The sequence below is a fragment of the Pteropus medius genome, unplaced genomic scaffold (genome assembly GCF_902729225.1).
Source record: "Pteropus medius unplaced genomic scaffold, Ma_sr-lr_union100, whole genome shotgun sequence".
NCBI classification, from domain to species: Eukaryota; Metazoa; Chordata; class Mammalia; order Chiroptera; family Pteropodidae; genus Pteropus; species Pteropus medius.
The window spans coordinates 7,486,018-7,504,561 of NW_024344253.1; the positions used below are offsets into that span (position 1 = coordinate 7,486,018).

Sequence of the window (18,544 nt, forward strand, 5' to 3'; positions counted from 1 at the left end):
ATACTTAAAAATCATCTTAAATGTACTGATTGGCTGGTAAAAGAAGAATACTTTAATGAAAAGGAATAAATGAAGATGAAGCCCTGAGAAATAAGGTAAGCAGAGCACTGAAACTGGCCTTGACCCTGAGAGCATCTGTTGTGTTAAATCTGGTGACTTCAAGCCGTCATTTTCATAGCCTGGTGAGATACTGAAGACCAGAGATGAAACTCACCCAAGAGGGAAAGTCTAATAAATGATCTTCCAGCCATAAACTGGAGCTCATATGGCATACCCTCAGTATAAGGGTGAACTAAAATTTATGACCCCCAAAGTACAGGAAAAAAATATGCATGTTGGTACTTAGAAGGTGAGGGAGAGAGGAGGAAATTTACCCTGAGAATTTATATAAGTCTACCCTCAAATGGGTTTATAGCCTGAATCGTAGTACTAAGGTGGTCTAAAAAAACTCATCTTAATAATCTAGTTTAAAAATAATGTAAGATAAAACAGGCTTCACAACAAAAAGCACTTCCTAAAAGAGTCTCATAATAAAGATTTCATTGGGTACATGTAATCATTCTAAACATATATACATCTACTGACACGATCTCAGGATATATGAAGCAAAATTAACAGAAGTATAAAGAGAAGGAAAAAAACCCATAAATGCAGTGGGAGATTCAACGTATCTCTCTTTTGGTACCCAATAGATGAACAACAAACCAAAAACTCACAAAACAAAAAAATAAATGAGTAAGGATACAGAAATCTGAATGAGACTAATGAGCTTGATCTTTGAGCATATTAACAGTAAAAATCCCAGTGCTTAAAGTCACACTCCAAACAAATTAAATCAGGATCTTTGGAGGTGAGACTTAGGTATCAGAATTTTTAAACCTCCCCTGCTGACTGCAATTATAGTTAACATTGAGAACTACTGACATACAGGGTCATTAAAGCCTCTAGTGCTTACATTAGAAAATAAGAAAGGATGAAAATTAATGACCTAGAGCTGGGGTCCCCAAACCCCCTCCCCCACCTCCTCACCCTGGCCATGAAATGGTACTGTTCCTTGGCCTGTTAGAAACGGGCTGCACAGCAGGAGGTGAGTGGCTGGAGAATGAGCGAATCTTCATCTGTGTTTTCGCAGCCACTCCCCAGTGCTAGCTAGCGTCACAGCCTCAGCTCCACCTCAGATCATCAGGCATTAGATTCTCATAAGAGAACCAGTCCCTGGTGCCAAAAACGTTGGGGACGGCTGATCTAGAGAGTTCATCTTATGTTAGAAAAGAACAGCCAAATAAAGTTAAAAAAATTGGAAGGAAAAAGATAAAAGAGCAAAGAGCAACATAGAAAACAAACATATACCAAGGACGATCAACTAAGCTAAAGGCATATCTCATACCTTCTCAAAATATCAATTCTAGGTAAATGAAGAACTTAAATATAAAAGCAAAACTATAAACATTTTAGGAAACAGAATTAGGGAATACATTTATGACTTTGGTATGGGAAAATTTTTTTTAAACAAACAAAATCCATGCCTTAAGGGCACTGTGCTAAATTTAATAAGTCAGACAGAGAAAAACAAGTACAATATGATCTTATTTAAATGTGGAATCTAAAAAAAAAAAAAAAAAAAAGAACCTCATGCCAAAAGAGATCATATCTGTAGTTACCAGATTTGAGTATAGAGGGAACGTACCACAACATAATAAAGGTCATAGAAGACAAAATCACGGCTAACATCATATTCAAGGGCGAAAAGCTGGAAGCTTTTCCTCTAAGATCGAGAACAAGACAAGGATGCCCACTCTCACCACTCTTGTTCAACATGGTACTGGAATTCTTAGCCCGAGCAATTAGGCAAGAAAAAGAAAGAAAGGCACTCAAACTGGAAAGGAAGAAGCAAAACTGTCACTATTTTCAGATAACCTGATATAACATATAGGAAACCTTAAAGATCCATCAAAAAACTGAACAAATAAATTCAGCAAAGTTGTAGGATTCAAAATCAATACACAAAAATCTGTTGTGTTTCTGTACACTGATAATGAACTAGCAGAAGGAGAAATTTATAAAAACAATGTACTGTACACTTGAAACCAATTTAAATAAATAAATTTTAAAAAACGCTACTGGAATTATGGAGTGGAAAAAAAAAAAAAAGAAAAAAATACCTAGGAATACATTTAACCAAGGAAGTGAAAGACCTGCACATTGAACATTATAAGGCATTAATGAAAGAAATTGAAATGCACACAAATAAATGAAAAGAGATATGCTTTACATAGAAAATAAGACATCATACATAGTAGGTGCTTTACAGAACGAAGCCTCCTATTAAAAAGTGTCAGTCAGCACAGAGTATAATTAAATATCTAGTTCTAGCATTCAGACTGGGTGTGATGTGTGTTTATTCAATATCAAATTTTGCTTAGAGACAAAAATTAGAAATCATTTTTGGGATATGAGGAAAATCTTAAAGTGAAGAATTTAAAAACATAGTTGGCAAAATTCTTTGGCTATAGAATGATAGTACCCATAAAATAACTAGTCTTTCTCCATGATAGAATCCTCTAAATATTTCAGTTTTTCTGAACTGTAAGCCATGATATAGATTAGAAGTTGGAAAACCATGCCCCCTGCAGGCCAAATTTGACCCACCATCTATTTTTCTAAATAAAGTTTTTATTGGAACACATACACATCTACTTACTTACATGTTATTTCTGGCTGCTTTCATGCTACAATGGCAGACCTGAGCCATCGCAACAAAGACTCCATGGCCCATGAAGCCCAAAATATTTATTCTCTGACCATTTATAGAAAATGTGCACCGGTCTTGTCATAGATCAATACCTTTCCCACTGTTACATCCCTTTAAAATAATAACTGAGTATAAGTTATATTTTCTAAGAGTAAGGATAAATCATGGCTATGGGAAAGGCTTGCTCTCACTCCCCCTACACCCCCAAAACAAAATTCAGGTTTGAATACAGGCAGGTTACATGGTTACAAGAACTAGTTTTCTCCAGAGACTTAGTTCAAAGAACTACATCGATATTACTAAATCTATCACATAAGTAATCAAAGTCAAAAAATTATTGGGATATTTGCTAATATCTAGTCTCCTAGGATGACTGGCTGGGGATAGGTGAGGATTGGGGCTTTTAGAAAAGCAATAAAATCATAAGTAAATCAGGTCATGGCTAAAGCTACTAGAGTTCTTGCCTTGTCTGCAGGCGTCAACCTGGCCCAGGGCTTGTCTGCCCGGCGATCATAGTCGGGAGAATCGGTGACTTCTACGTACTCATTAAACCGCAGGATCCTTCGAGCTTGTAGCTCTGCCACTGTGGGTCTCAGGCTGAGCTGCAGGAGAAAAGGGACAGAGGGGTGAGTTCAGTAAACCATTTACAACTTCAGGGTGGCTAGTCTTCTATAGAGAGCTTCAAAGTTATAGTGAAATAAGGTCACTTTCAGATATCGGAAAAAAAAAAAAAGAACGCGGAAAAGGCAGCAGCATCTTGGGAGTTTCTAATGAGAACTAGAAAGCGGTGTGCCCTAATTTTGAGACTATAAAAATCATCATTGTTAGATAGGTCACAGTCTTTAGCAACCATCTGTATTATGCTATTTTCCTCAACTTGCCTGTTGTGATAAAGGTGCCTGTCATCCCTGACATAGGGAACATGAAGCGACACAGACACAATAGAAATCCAAATATAGGATGGCTGTTTTGAGGATTGAATTATCAAGACAAAAAGCCTGCAACTTGTAGAAACGAGAATAATAATCTTAGCTCCTATTTTACTAAACTTGTCTATTCAGAAATGCACCAATATATGACAAAGAAATGATCCAGTGAAGGGTATGCCTATGGCGGTCTTCCATGAGAGGCAAAGGATCCAGGCCCAGGTTGACATTTACCCTTGGCCAGAAAAGCTGATGTGCAGGAATAAGGAGTGGGGACTTGCTGGAGAACAGCACTTCAGGGGCCCTAAAACTTAAAATCAGCTGTCGTCTTTAAGATACTTCTAATAATGTGGATTCCTCCTGTTGTCTTTGTCAAATTCAGTTTTACAGTTACATTTATTCTACCCAGCTGTGTATGTATTTGCTTTTCTCTCTTGGTCCTTTCTCAAGCCCAAGAATGAGACAGAGATGGTTCTGAGAAACCAAAGAAACACAGCCCCGGGTTGGCAGGCATCACCTACTCTTCGTTATCGAGGTTTGTGGCTCTTCTGAGTTGGGAGATGTCTCAGTATTGTCAGACAGGTAGACCCAGGCCTCTGTTTTACCCATGGGGTCCATTTTCTTGGAGGTGTGTTTTATCTGCATAGCCTCAACTTTGGGGAAAATTAAGCACAATCACAAAAAATATTTTCCTGGTCAAAAACACACCATTTCCTGGGCCTCAGTTTCCTCTTAAATAAAACCAGAGGCTGAACTAAGTCAATGTTCTAACATTTAAGGCTTTTGAAGACTCTTAGAAGGCCTGGCACTATACCCTGAGCCCCCCTGGGCTGGGATATGGCAACTGCAGTGCCTTCTTGCTTCACAAAGTCCTGGTAGGCACTGGACAAACAAAGGAATACTCTAAGTGGTTCTGTTACGCTCTCAGTTCCTGTCCAATCTATACTGGTAGCTTCTTACTGCCTCTCCAGGGCAGGTGGGGTTAAGGAGGAAGAGAAACCTTTGCCTCTGGGGACTGCCCAAAAGGCAAGTGACTGGTGGATACACAGGTCAGAAACTCGTCATCCAGTCTTGCTCTTCAGGACTATGCCAGTCACAGGGTAGCTATTAGTGGCGTGGGCTGTCCCGCGCCTATGGCAGGGAGCTCTTCTTCTATCTCTCTTAGAATGCTTTTGCTGTGGACTCTCAAGCCAGCCCAGATAAATGTGGGCCAGGTCACACACTTCACTGCAGATGTCATACTTTACTCATCCTGCCTTATCCAGGTGTGAAAGGTATACCTGAAGAATTACTGAACAAAAATTTATAATGAAATATAAACTGGTAGTTTTTCCAAAGACTATCACTATTTTAACATTTACAGGAAAAAGCAATAGCCCTGGTATCAGATTTCTACTTTCACAAATGTGTGGAAACAACTGTCTGAAGTGAGCCATTTGTCAATTTGTGTAACACTGCAGTAGGCAGGCTGGATGACCAAGTTCACTTAAAAAAATTACTCGCCCAGCTCCGATATGGAATAGTGGCAAATAGTAACAAAATATTTATTTGATATATCCAAGACTACATTCACTGAAAGTGTTAGCATTTTTTAAAACTAAACACGGAAATGTTAATAATGGTTATCTCTGAATGGAAGAAATCTGTGTGATTTTTTTTGTTCCTTTTTGCTCTTAAAAATGTTTTCACACAGATTATATGTTACATTCACAAACATTAAATGCACTTAAAAACTTTTGATTGTTAACACCGAAATTAACATATCATGCAACTATAAACATAAACATAATTTACATTGATTTTAATGTCTACGATCAGTTAGTAGACTAATAGAAATAATATTCCTAAATACAAGATTTACATGTAGAGAGCTAATTCACAGTTAAAAAATGAAGTGTATCTCAAAACACACATGATCATTAACAGTCACAGTTTCGTCACCTTTCTGCTGAGTCTGCGTTTAAGTTCCATTTTTGCTTCTTGTTCTTCTTCTTCATTCTTTTCTGTTTATTAATGGGGGGGAGGAGGCATGAACACTTTGTTACTACAAATAATTTTATAATTAGAAAAGTAGATCAGGCCATAATTATTTGACTCTAACAGATATTGATCGCACACTCCACCAACATTCTTAAAAAGTTTCAAAAGATTTTGCAAAAAGATCAATCATTAATGTGTGCGTGTGTGATATTTTTCCTTACAGGACTAGTTTATTTACTCGTAAACCTTTTTGCTTCCTGACTTCTTATTCTATTCTGAAAAAACCACAATAATGCTCATATTTTGGTGAAAGCCTTTCACTGCTGATCGTCTCATGGGCTTATAAGCACAGTTTATCAGAATGCAGGTAAAAATTTACTGTGAATCTGGGCTTCATGTGAAAATCTGAGACATGTCAAAAGAACAAATTAGAACCATGTGATGCATGTTTGAGTTGCTTTTCATAGAAGCAGAATGTAATCATTTCTTTGGACTTTGCTTTCAATGACAATGTTCTGAATGGGGTTATGTTGTGCTGTTGATGGAGATGATTTATTTTCTTGTGACTTTGACTTTCCAAAGTCTTATCTTTTTTTTGGTCCTTTACCAAGTAGTACAATTTAATGGCCAACTTAAATAAATGGCATCCAACAGATGGGACTAAGAGAAAAATGTCCAGAATTTTAAAAGTAATAAACACCCTTTCAAATTTTATTGGTTGCTTATTTGATGAACTTCTCTGTCGCTTCCTGTAGCTCATCATTTGTCTGATAAGTGAGCATAGATTTTACTCTTTGGGTACCAATGCTTACAAAAAAGCATCTTTTAGAAAGTGCTGTTACGAAGTCTATTGAAGGAAAAATCACTCTATAAAGTCTCAACCAAAAGGGTGAAGAGATAATTGTATTTATTTTTAAAATTCAAACAAACTTCTTACCACTAAGATTAATTTTATTATGAATAAAATATCAGCATGCAATATTGCAATATTTGTATTTGTTAGTTGAACATGCTAAATCTCTATTAATTTTTCTTATGTGGATGGGGAAAGTATGTATATTCTTCTGAAATACTAATCTTAATTCATAAGAAAGAGGATGACCACTCTGAATATTGAGACAAAAAGTGAACATAAACTGAAATTATCCTGCAAGAAGAAACAACTAGTTAGTATGCTTTCATGAAGTGCCTGTGAGTGTCAAATAAATTTGGTTATAACTCAGATTTCTTCCTATGAAAATAATATAGGTATTATTTGACATCTTTAAAATATACCCTTAGGGTCAGATAATTACCTTGTATGAGTTAGATAAGGATTGCAAATGATACATAACAGACAAACACCAAATTTGTAGTTCCTGTGAGTCAAACTAGGGCTTTACAAGGTCAGGCCTTAGATGATGATATTAATAAGAAGAAAAATACAATCCTTAAAACATTTTAGTCAATTTTTCCTATATAGTGATTATGTTACATTTAAAAGGTACTTTTAAAAGACAAAAAATTGGATATCTAATAGACTCAAAGCTAACAAACTCTCCAGTTTTCATGAAATACATAAAATGTCATTTCCTTGATGAGAATCTTAGATAATTTTGCCTTATTAAGCATATTGTACATCTAAGTGACAGCCAGTGACGTTTTTAAAAAAAGAAGGGCCAACTGCAGTTAGGGGAGCAAAATAAACAAATTTTACCATTTGGGAATTCTTTTTTAACATCAGGAGCTGACTTCCTTACATTTTCCACATTAGAAATTGTACTTTTAAAGAAATTGGAGGAAGAAGGTGGAGGGAAGCCAACGTGACTGCTCTTCTTGTTAGTCACTGAAAAGTCTCTTACAAAGAGTCAAGGTTATATCTTAAACTAGTTTTAAAAAATTTAGAGGTTTTTTTTTTAATGTTTCTTTCCTTTTTTTCGGGGGGGGCGATTTATTAGAGGGCTAATTATGAAGTCGGATGCAAACTTTTCTGGTCACTTTAAAAAGACTGGGAGAATGTTCACGGAGGAAGTGACATGGCTCATTGACAAATCTTGCCCTCAGTAACTCATCAGAGCAGAGAAGGGGCGGATATTTCAGAATAGCCACAGGAAGCATTTGCCATAAACACACAAGCAATACATGAGGTTTAACAGGGTGTGCACTACAGGAACGCTGCTGAGCTTGAGAGTGTTGTCCAGAGCTTTTGGTGGATGAGTTATAAGAAGTAGAAAAGGCACTGAAATTTCAGTAACTGGAGTATTATGTTCTTGAGTCATCAGTTCAGATAAAATGGGGTTCAAAAGGCCAAACATTTTCTGTGAGTTTCTCTTTTTGCTGTTTTACATGTTTCTGTATGGGTGTTTTTAACAAATGAAAATACATTTATAAACCTACTTTGAAATACATCAAAAAAATGAATCAATGGATGAACAGATATGTGATAAAGCAAGACATGATAAAGTAGATGATAATCGTAGAATATAAATGGTAGATATATATGGGTGTTTACTGTAATATTCTTTCAACTTTTCTCTATGGTTAAAAACTTAATAATAAACATTTCATAATAAAATGTTGGGGAAAAATACAAGCAAAATTCTATAGCCTAATACATTTTTCGCCCTATAAAAGATATAGCTAGAATTATAGTCACAGCTAAATAGAATGAGAGGATCCTTATCTTTTATCCCTGTCCTGAAAAAGATGTTCCATCTACATCACTTTTCCTGATAAGCAAAAGCTGACCTTTCAAGCTCCTAAACTTGCTTTCTATTTTAACAATTTTAAGAAACTGGTTCTAAAATGCATAGCTAAATATAACTTAATATGTATTTTAAAATGCTAGATGCACTAAAATAGGAACAAATCAAGTAAGCTGTGGTACTGGGAATGATACTAAGAAATAAAATTTGTCCTGTGGTCTCCAATTAAAGCTATTAGCATTGACTGCCATCTGACTTATGTTTATTAAACTAGCAATGGGCTTAGGTTGGAGGATTGCTAAATATTTAATGCTGTGAATAATTTCCTTAGTTTGCCAAGAAAAAAATAACCTCATTAAAGTAAGCGTCCTTAAAAATCACATCATGTCACACATAGGCTTCTCTTCAAATAGACAATCATGTTGCTTTTGAATGAAAACTGGCGATGAACACACAAACAAACAAGAGCAATCTATGTGGAAGAACCCAGAGGCAAAGAGGCCTGAGTAAAGTGTCATAAGCTACGGCATTCAGCTCCCTGGCACTGCTCTGCAGAATGCTCTGGACGACCTCCGTCAGTTCTCTTTTCTGCTTCCCTTAGCCATACAATATTATGTCAGGAGATCATAAGCCAGTTATCAGCTTCTCCAGACTGGAAATGTGTCTTTTGTTTCCAGAAAAAGTATGCTTAAACAAACGGAAAAGGAAGTAAATAAGGCTAAAGTCAAATCTGAAGTTGACTTTGGCGTCTCACTCTTTCCTGAACCTCCAGGAAAATGGAGTAGAAAAGCCAACACAGCACTTAAGATCAATGTGTGACAAATTTCTAGATCTATGAAACAGTTCCTCAAAAAAACCAAACACCAATGTGGTTTAGTACTCTTTGTTTCACAGGAGCAGGAAAGGATTACCCAGAATTTGCTCTTCCTTTTTTCTAGGTATTGTATCAGGCATCCAACAAAATCTGTGTCTTAGGAACTTATGGTATACATTTGAGCTTATCTACAAGTTCATTCAACAGATATTTTCCAGGAACCAATTATCAAAAGCCATGAACCTTTTTGGTTCTGTTTTGTTGTCGAAATTAGATGTTGCTACCATCCTATTTTAGAAAGCTAAAATATTTTTTTCTTTTGTAGCCATGACTTTTTCCCTCTACAAAGTGGCTCTTGTACACATTGACGGTCACTTAAGTCCTTTCTTGGGCTCTATTCCAGATATGCTCATGCGTGCGCTCTCTCTCTCTCTCTCTTTCTCTCTCTCTCTCTCACACCACACACACACACACACACACACACACATACACACACACACACAAAGAGAAAAAACATTCCAAGAAAAAAATCCCATAGATTGGCAATTTCTCTCACTGTTCAGTCCTCATTCTTGGGTTGCCTTAGTAATAGCAACTGTAGTATAAATATGCTATTAAAACCCTTCTTGCCTTCAGTAAAGAAAACAACTCAGATTGGAGAACAGGGATCATCCAGACAGGCTAAGCTGACTCTAAAAGCCTGGCTGAAAAAGATTTCCCGCATGCCAGTGGCTCGTGACTATTACAGTACTATCCGGAGCTCTGCCCATCACAGCTTTTTTGATATTTCATACAACAAAAATCTTTTTTTGAAACTGGGTTAATAATATATAAAACTATAGTGGCGCAATTTAAAAATATCCATTACTTAATTCACTGTGGTTAATGACCACATTGATACACTACAGCATGACAAATTGTGTTTCCATTAATTTGATAGCTTTAATATATGAACTTCAATAATTTTAATATGATTGGACTGGTGAGTGAAAAGCAGAGTCAAAGAAAACAGAAGGAAATATAGAATGGGAAAATAAAGTAGGAAAATGAATGGAGAATTGCATAAGTACTGACAAAATATAAATAACTCAAGAGGGAAACAGTTATCATAACAAAGGAAAATGAAATGGATTGAAGAATTCTTTTTACCATAATAGTTTTAAATCCAGTCATTTGTTAAACCTGGCAGCAATCTGTATTATTATTCATCTTTTAGAAATGTTTGATTTATTTCTTTGTGGAATCTCTGTTTTTTTTCTTTGACATGTATTTGCAAGCAGACTAGAGCATTTTATTTTATTTCATTTCATGCTTTGGTGAAAGAATACATGAAATATATTTCATCTTTCTTAAAAATAACAGTCACATCCATGACTGGTCTGGAGGATATCAGGCTCGAAGCCATAAAATGAAACACAAACTTTAAGAAATTATTTTTTAAATTCTATAAATGATGGCATAGACATGTGATATAAATGGGCCATTTCAATCATTTGTGAATAAATAAATATGTTAAGGTTTCCTACTGATAAACAGATTTTCTAGAGGGAACAGGGTGGTAGTTACACAGGCATCACTGTATAGTACAAGATACTCACGTTTTAGGATGTTTCTTTGTTCTAGTTCTTCAGTGGTGGGCCTCTGGCTAAGTCTCCTATAATGACAAAAAGGATATACTGGAGGTTACAAACGAGGCTCCCTTAGTGGAAGACATAAAATGAAACAACAAACAAAGCTATATTTTTTCATGTTTTGAGAAACAAAAATCCATTTTAAACCTACAAAATAAAAGCTGCCTTTTCTGTTAGCATGGAGACTAGAGATTGTGGCTAAGACTGCCAACTATCCCACTGCCCATTCTCCCTTCTTCCTAGCAGAAACAGAACCCCGTGAGTTTTAGTGGTAGCCTCCCAGCTATAGAATTCTGCCTCCCGAGCAATAAGGTGTGGCTCTATGACCAAATTCTTGCAATGGGATGTGGGCGGAAGTGGTGCTTCTAACTGCCACTTTCTACCCTAAAACTGATGGAGTGTGTGTCTCCTTCTCTATCTTTCCTTCTACTGCAGACCAGAACTTAAACGTGGTCATGTTAGCCAGCCTGGATCATGAAGATGAGAGTGTCCATGGGGACAGAAGAGCAACAGAAGGAACCTGGATGCCTAGCTGACTGCAAGGAGCAATGCTCCCCAGCCATGCTGGATAATGCTCCTACCTCTACACTGTTATGTGAAAAAAAAAGAGACATGCGAAAGAGCCAGTTTGGACCACTGCACTTTCTGGTCTCTGTTAAAACAGCTTAGCTTTTTCTCTAGTTAATATGTAGTCATTAGGATCTAAAAAAGGTTGCTGCTCGAGAGTTCATATCAACTCAGAAGATGATCAATCTACACAGCATAGTGTTTTGGAAATGAAATACTGGTTTTGTGATCTCAAATGAATTTCCAATATATATAGTTATCTACAGATACATAGGCTCTTCCCATCTGCCATTAAGACGAGCCAGGTTCATTTGTGATTAGTAGCTACTTGTACACAAGAGCTGACTATTCTAATCACCCTTTAATAACTTATTAGTCTTGTGTACATTATTATTTGTTGTTAATCACAAACAAAAACTTCCTCTGGACATAGGCTGAGTTTTTGCAAATTCAACGAATATAATGAAAGGCCATTTTAACACAGATACTATCAATTCTAAATTTTTATTGCTGTGACAGACACGGTTGGAAGAACTGAAATCAATGATAGTTTAAATATCTCATTAAAAATTTTGTTAAAAGTTTAATCTTCATCAGAGTTACCTTGACATTAACTTGAGTAATTGAGCCCACAAAAGAACCCAGTGAACATCTATACCAGCCAGATTTTGTGCCATCTGTGTACCCAGGTATGCCGTACTACGTATCAGTAATATGTCGTCCTCCAAAGACATCATCCTTCCTCTGTTTATGGAGTTTCCTCCCTCTAGAATGACCTTCTCTCCTCCAACTACTGATATCTCAGGAATGCTTAAAATAGTAACTTGAAGGTGGGTATTTGAACTTTCCTGCAACTGAGAATTAAAGGCGCCTGGTTCTTTGCCCCTATACAGAGGTTATAGATAGATTATACACCTATTAAAGCACTGACCACAAAGCAGTTATAAAGATAATAACCATAGCTCTCATTAGTTCACACTTTTAAAGTCCCAGGTACTGTACTAGGTGTTTAACTTACCTTATCTTGAATCCTCAGAACAATTCATCAAGGTAGCGGGCTAGTTCCCATTTTACAGATGAGGAAATGAGAGATTAATTTACTTGCCAAAGATAACATGCTAATAAATGCAGGAGCCAGGATGCATAACTAGTTCTTCTGACTTAGAAGTCTGTGATTTTCATGTGGCCCCATCATGCAATACATAATTCTGTCTCTTTCACTTGACATAGAGTTCTCTAAGGCAGAACTGTGGGTGATTTATCTTTGAATGACAGTGACTAGATGTGTCATGTTCTTAGGAAAACAATTCAGTCAAAATTACATATTTATAATACTAAAAACCGTGCTCTGTTAAAATTTTTTTATACATGTAGTTTATGTGTGTACAGAGGCTCTCAAACTTTGGGAGGTTGGGGTGTCATCTTTATATAAAACAGACAGAAGAGGTGCTGTTCTGGTTGGATGGGTAGACCTGGGATGAGGGAGTCCCCTTTCATGCAACCTCCAAAACACACACACGCACACTTCTCCACGGAAGCCCAGTTATCACCTCCTTGCGATACACCTCCGAGTATGCAATCCTTGATGAAACGGTTAGACAACCGCTTCTGTGATTATTTCATGGTGTTAACTTTTCACAGCATTCTTCATCAGTCTCGTTTTTGAATGTTTGGTTGGTTTTAAATTGTCAATGCTATATATGGCTTAAAATAAACACTTTTGTAAAATATAGGTTTTTTTTCCTTTGTATTATTTCCCTCTTGTATAGTCTCTCAAGCAGAATTATCTTGTAAAGAAAGACTACTTTATAATTTTTTTCATACTGTTAAGTTGTTCTTCAGATACACTGTATAAGAGCAATCTGCTATACGTGTCCCATTTTCTCATAAAGTTGCCAACACTGGGTTAATTTTTAAAAGTGTTTTACTAGTTTAAGAGACATATAATGATTTAAATTAATAATAAAAAATTTAATTCTATTAAGTGCTTGCTACAATCCAGGCACTAAAGTACCTTCAGTGTAACAGCTCATTTAAACCCTCACAAGCCCGGGCTTAGCCCACCTGTAAAACAGATAATGGCCTCTGGAGCCCCAGCGGGCCAACCCTGCAGGTACACAGCAGAGAAGTCTTCCACTTCCAAGCAAGGAGAGGACTTCCCTCCTGCCTGCTCTGGTGTTCCAGACTGTTCCCGTCTCCCAATTTATGCAGAATGAGAGAAGTCAACAAAATAACTAATACTTAAATATGCTTCAAATGATGATAAATAAAAAAATGAGAGCGTCAGCACTCATTTCTATTAAAACTGCCAAATAGACCTCCAAAGTCACTAGTGGCCAAAGTAGAAATCCTACAATGGCTGGAGGCAGGAAGAGAAGTGAGATGACTATTTATTTGAAGTTAAAAGGGGCCAGTTTTAACATGGGGGCTATGGTTACCTGACTTGGAAGGAGCTGACCACTGACCCTAACTAATATTTTTATGGTACAACCCACAGGGCAGAACCCCCTGGAAATGACAGAAGTGCTAGTGAAGCCATAAAATAGGCTTATTGCCTGTTTTGATGAATCGCATTTCATTCATTTGTTTATGGTTTATGGCTGCTTCGATGTTACAATAACACAGTTGAGTAGCTGCAACTGTGACCTTCTGGCCAGCAAAGCCTAAAATATTTACCAACTGGTCCTTTAGAGAAAAACTTTGTCAATACTTGGATTAGGCTTTAGCGACCTCCGAGCCACTGACTAGTTACCGAAAGGCAGATTCTCTGAGTGCTTCGCCATCCAGGACCCACTTTAAAAGACCAGTTAGGCCAAGTGGGCCTTTACACAAGGAAGTCACAATGACTTCATGTAGGAAACTGCGGGAGGGAAAGTATGCATTCGTCGGTGCTGTACTGAAATTTCAGCAATTACCTGACGAGCTTGGTTCCAATTTGTTGTCGGATTTCCTGCCTCTCTTCTTCAGATGTACGCTGTAAGATGTTTTTGTCCTCTAACTCTTTCTTAGATGGTCTGTTGCCAAGTTTGATAGCAAGAGTATCCCTTCGTCGGATTTTACTTGCCAAAGCACCTGAGGATTGGAAAAGGAAGAAATACAGAGAAAGAGGGTTTTAAGCAAGCAGCACTCAAGGCTGCAGATGGCACAGACTTTAAACGGAGCCCAGACCAAATTCTTTGTCCACATGCAAGAGCGGAATTTTAATTAACTTAAGAAACAGTTTTTAGTTGGATGTAGTTCATTTTGAAAAACTAGAGAACTATTTTTAAAAATCTTGGAGTACCATGAAAAAACTTGCAAGTATCACCTCATCATTTGGAAAATGATATTTGAAGTTTATTTTGCTGAGTTGGCACATCATGGAAATTACTGATTGCATAATGCCTTTCCTTCCTTTTTTCGAAGTCTTAAAAACTTAATCTCTTTACTTATATAATACAGTACATCTTGGTTTTCCCTTTTCTTCTACTCAAAAACCACACTGGCAAAAGTCTGCCTTTGCTACTGTTTTAATCTTACATTACCCAGGAATCCCTGACATCTCCACAGAAGATAGTTAATACCAGATGAATAATAATGATCTTTTTGTTGTTGTTCGGTATGAACTAGGAGTTTGAAAAACTGACATTTAATCATTAATATACTAATAACTTTCCATACTCTATCAATTCAGTTCCACAGAGAATATCCTTCCCAAGTCATTCTGCTAAGAAGATTTTTAAAACATCATACTTTCGAGTTCCATAAGTTACACATAAATGGTTGGCTTTATCCATTTTCCTTTCCTTCTTTCCTAGAAGGCATACATCTCACTTACTGTGGATGAGTGATTGTTTTTAATTCTTAAAAGGTATTTGTCATTCTTGACTCATTCTTCCCTGCCCTCTCTTTAAAGCCCAGCATAAAAATAAGTGAAACCCTCAAACATCTCCAGTGAGTAATCCAGGGAATTCTGCACTGATGTGCTTTATTCAAGAAAGGCCTGGGGGAAGGGCCAGCTCTCCTCATTCTGAGAAAGGCCTCCATAATTAGAAAGCTTCGACCTTTGTACAGATACAAATGTGCATATCGGCCTCAGGAACGAAGACCTGTCCCCTGCCTCCACCCTACAGAATCATCTTTTGGAAAGGCCTGTACATCATCAAAAGCTAAACCTTAAGATATACACATTTCCAATCTGAGAAAGAGACTATGAGAGAAAAGGGAGCACCAGATGTCTGGTTCCTGATGAAGCTTTTGTTCTTTACGAAATGCAGCTAGTTCTGTCCACTCCCCACTTTCCTTTCTACCTCTTGGAAAGAAGCCTTACTTTCTCCACCGCCATCTTCGTCCTCATCCTCTTCGTAGTCATCGTCATCGGTGTACAAGACGGGCCCATCGGAGTCAGAGTCATTGGCACGGTACTCTCTTTGGCCCTCGTCCTCCAAGGCACTGAAGGATTCTAAGGATTCTCCCATCAGCCCGGGAGCCAGTAGCTGAGGTGCTGCCTTTCCCAGCTCGTCTTTGGTTGTGACACTGTTAAAGGCACAGAAACACAGGGGTGGTGTGAAGGTCGGGGCAACCCTGGGGGATAACACCACCATCACCATGAAAAGGAGTGCTAGTTTCACGAGCAGCCTTCGGGCTGCCGAAAGGAGAAAGCAGACAGTGGCCAGCGAAGCCACTGAAATGGAAGAATGCTATGTGTTATTTAATTCTTTGTTTTACAGTCTTCATCTGTACATGGAAAAGATTGACTGGGTGGTGTCTGATATATTTAGTACGTGGATATGGTCAAACTATATTTTGCGAATTTATTTTTCTGTAGCAAAGGGGGTTCAGTGGAAAGAAAAATGGACTAGAAGCTCCTGGATATCTGACTTTGTACTTTTTCTTTGACCTGTAAATCCCATTTATCCTTCAAGTCTCAGTGAAAGCTTTAGCTCCTTCAGGAATCTGTCACTGGCCTTCAGCCTAGTTCCTCATCCCATCTCCCCGCTCCCATGGTGATCTGAAGAAAACCCCAGTGGAGCATGTGGAACGCTGCACCTCAGCCACCATTCACTTGTCTGCCTTCCCGACCGCCAAAGTTCCTGGACAAGTACGACGCACAATGTTTTGCTGCCCAACACCTAGAACGGTAGTGACATAGAAAAGTCTATCTTCTTTCATTGATCTATGAATTAATCCTATTTTCCTCAGAGCCAATGAGTTAACAGTAAAAAAGTCACGTATCCTCCCTGCGCTTAGGTTCTGCACTTGTGAACCCTCCTGTCACAGGATGATATTAACAACATGAGATGGAAAATGTGAGAGCTGAATGGACTCTTTAGAAGAAAGGTGATGTGATCATTTCCTACTGTGTAGCTTGAGTCTGGTTTAAGGTAACTATCCATATACAAAGCTTGCCAATTTTCACAAACTAGAATCAAAAAATATACTTCACATAAAAAATGTATCATATCGAAGACAATATAATCTTCATTTTATGATACAGAAGATCCTCACATCAGTTTCTGATATAAATAGAATCCAAATTTGGATGTCACACTTTCAAAAGGCCGTTTAGTGCAAAACATGTGCTTGCTGTTCTCACGAACTAAAAAAAGCCTCAAACCAGTTCTTTTTATAATAAAAACAGGTAAATTTTGTCAGAATCTGAGGTATTGAAAATTCTACTTTGTGGTTATAAGCCCAAGTGCTCTCAAAATTTTCTTTCACATGCTAGAAAAATCCAACAGCCAAAACTCTTGTTTTCAAAGGGAGAAATATGAAAATTTACTTTTTATTGTGGAAAATATACATAAAATTTGCCATTTGAATCATTGGTAAGTGTATAGTTTAATAGCATTAAGTATATTCACACTGTTGTGCAACCATCAACATCTTCCATTTCCATTTATCTTCCCCAAACTCTAGACCCATTAAACTCTCCAGCCGTCCTCCCCTGGCCCCAGGCAGCTACTACTCTGCTTTGTCTCTATGAATTTTACTATTCTAGGGGCTTCATATAAGTGAAATCATACATTTGGCTTTCTGTGTCTGACCTACTTCACTTAGCATGTCTTCAGGGTTCATCTGTGTTATAGCATGTGCCAGAATTTCTTTCCTTTTTAAGGCTGAATAATATTCCACTGTATGTAGAAGCCACATTTTGTTTATCCATTCATCAGCTGAAGGACATTTGGGCTGTTTCTACCATTTGGTTATTATGAATAATGCACCGATGAATGTAAGTGTACAAATATCTGTTCAAGCATACGTTTTCATTTTCGGGGGGCAACAGACAGAGAAGTGGAATTTGCAGGATCATGTGGTAATTCCATATTTAATTTTCTGAGGAACCATCATACGTTTTTCACAGTGTGAAATCTCACTTTAAATGAGAGAAGATCTATTTTATGAGAAACTTTTTCACATTCTGGATTTCTAGTCCATTGCCACTAGAGGCCATTCTTGTTTGTAGTTTGCCACTGGGGGTGACCACAGCACGTGTAGAAGATATGCCGATGAGTAACACATTCAGAAGAGCAGAACAAAAGATCCTTCAGGGTTGAGCCCTGGTATTTGTATATGTCACAGCTTACTGATCTATTATGTTATCAATTATTTTAATTATATCATTTGTATTTTACAATGTTTTGCAGTTTTCAAAGACTTCTGCATACACTTACAACTGTCCTATAGTAAAAGGAAGGCAGAGAATTTATAGTCTGTGGCACCCAGGAAGGCTATGTATGAGTGAGTTGCCCAGCTGTGAGCGCCAAGTCCAGGAGAACCCAGACTTAAGACTCTTAAGCTTACCTATTAAATGTTACGCTATATTTTATTTTTACTTCATAAGATATATTATTATTATATTATGGGTTATATTTAATGGTAAATATTATACTTCAAATTTGTATTGATTAATTCATAACTTGGCTCTTACATGTCTCTAAGGTTCCAGGACATCCTGGACAATACAGTGCACTCCATCAAAGTTTGTGGAAAGGGACTAAACAGAGTCAAGTCTCTTTTGGATATGGGCTCCGGATGGGCTTATTAGTTTCTGCCTTAAATTGTAGCAGACACACACGTTAATGATGAAGCTGCCAATGAAATCTACTAAATAGCTACTACCACATAATATGTGAATAGAGGTAGATATTTTTGCACATGGCCACTTGTCTCCTTTAAAGTTTTGTTATTTGTATTCCAAACAGAGCCTC

The 18,544-nt window shown here is 37.3% G+C and overlaps 1 protein-coding gene across 4 annotated transcripts in view; it reads right to left on the reverse strand.

Annotated features, from left to right (window-relative positions):
• Positions 1 to 2,259: 2,259 nt before the first annotated feature.
• Positions 2,260 to 18,544, reverse strand: part of PHACTR2 (phosphatase and actin regulator 2) — a 195,487-nt gene continuing 179,202 nt past the window's right edge. Inside the window, exons 7-11 of one of the 4 annotated variants that reach the window (XM_039869728.1) lie at positions 15,664 to 15,869; positions 14,270 to 14,426; positions 10,755 to 10,810; positions 5,620 to 5,681; positions 2,260 to 3,354 (exon numbers count right to left, since the gene is read on the reverse strand). In XM_039869728.1, coding sequence (XP_039725662.1) covers positions 3,184 to 3,354; positions 5,620 to 5,681; positions 10,755 to 10,810; positions 14,270 to 14,426; positions 15,664 to 15,869 — 652 coding nt within the window. In that variant the 3' untranslated portion in view covers positions 2,260 to 3,183. The remainder of the gene's footprint in view (positions 3,355 to 5,619; positions 5,682 to 10,754; positions 10,811 to 14,269; positions 14,427 to 15,663; positions 15,870 to 18,544) is intronic. The other 3 variants (XM_039869730.1, XM_039869729.1, XM_039869731.1) reach the window with 3 other exon arrangements.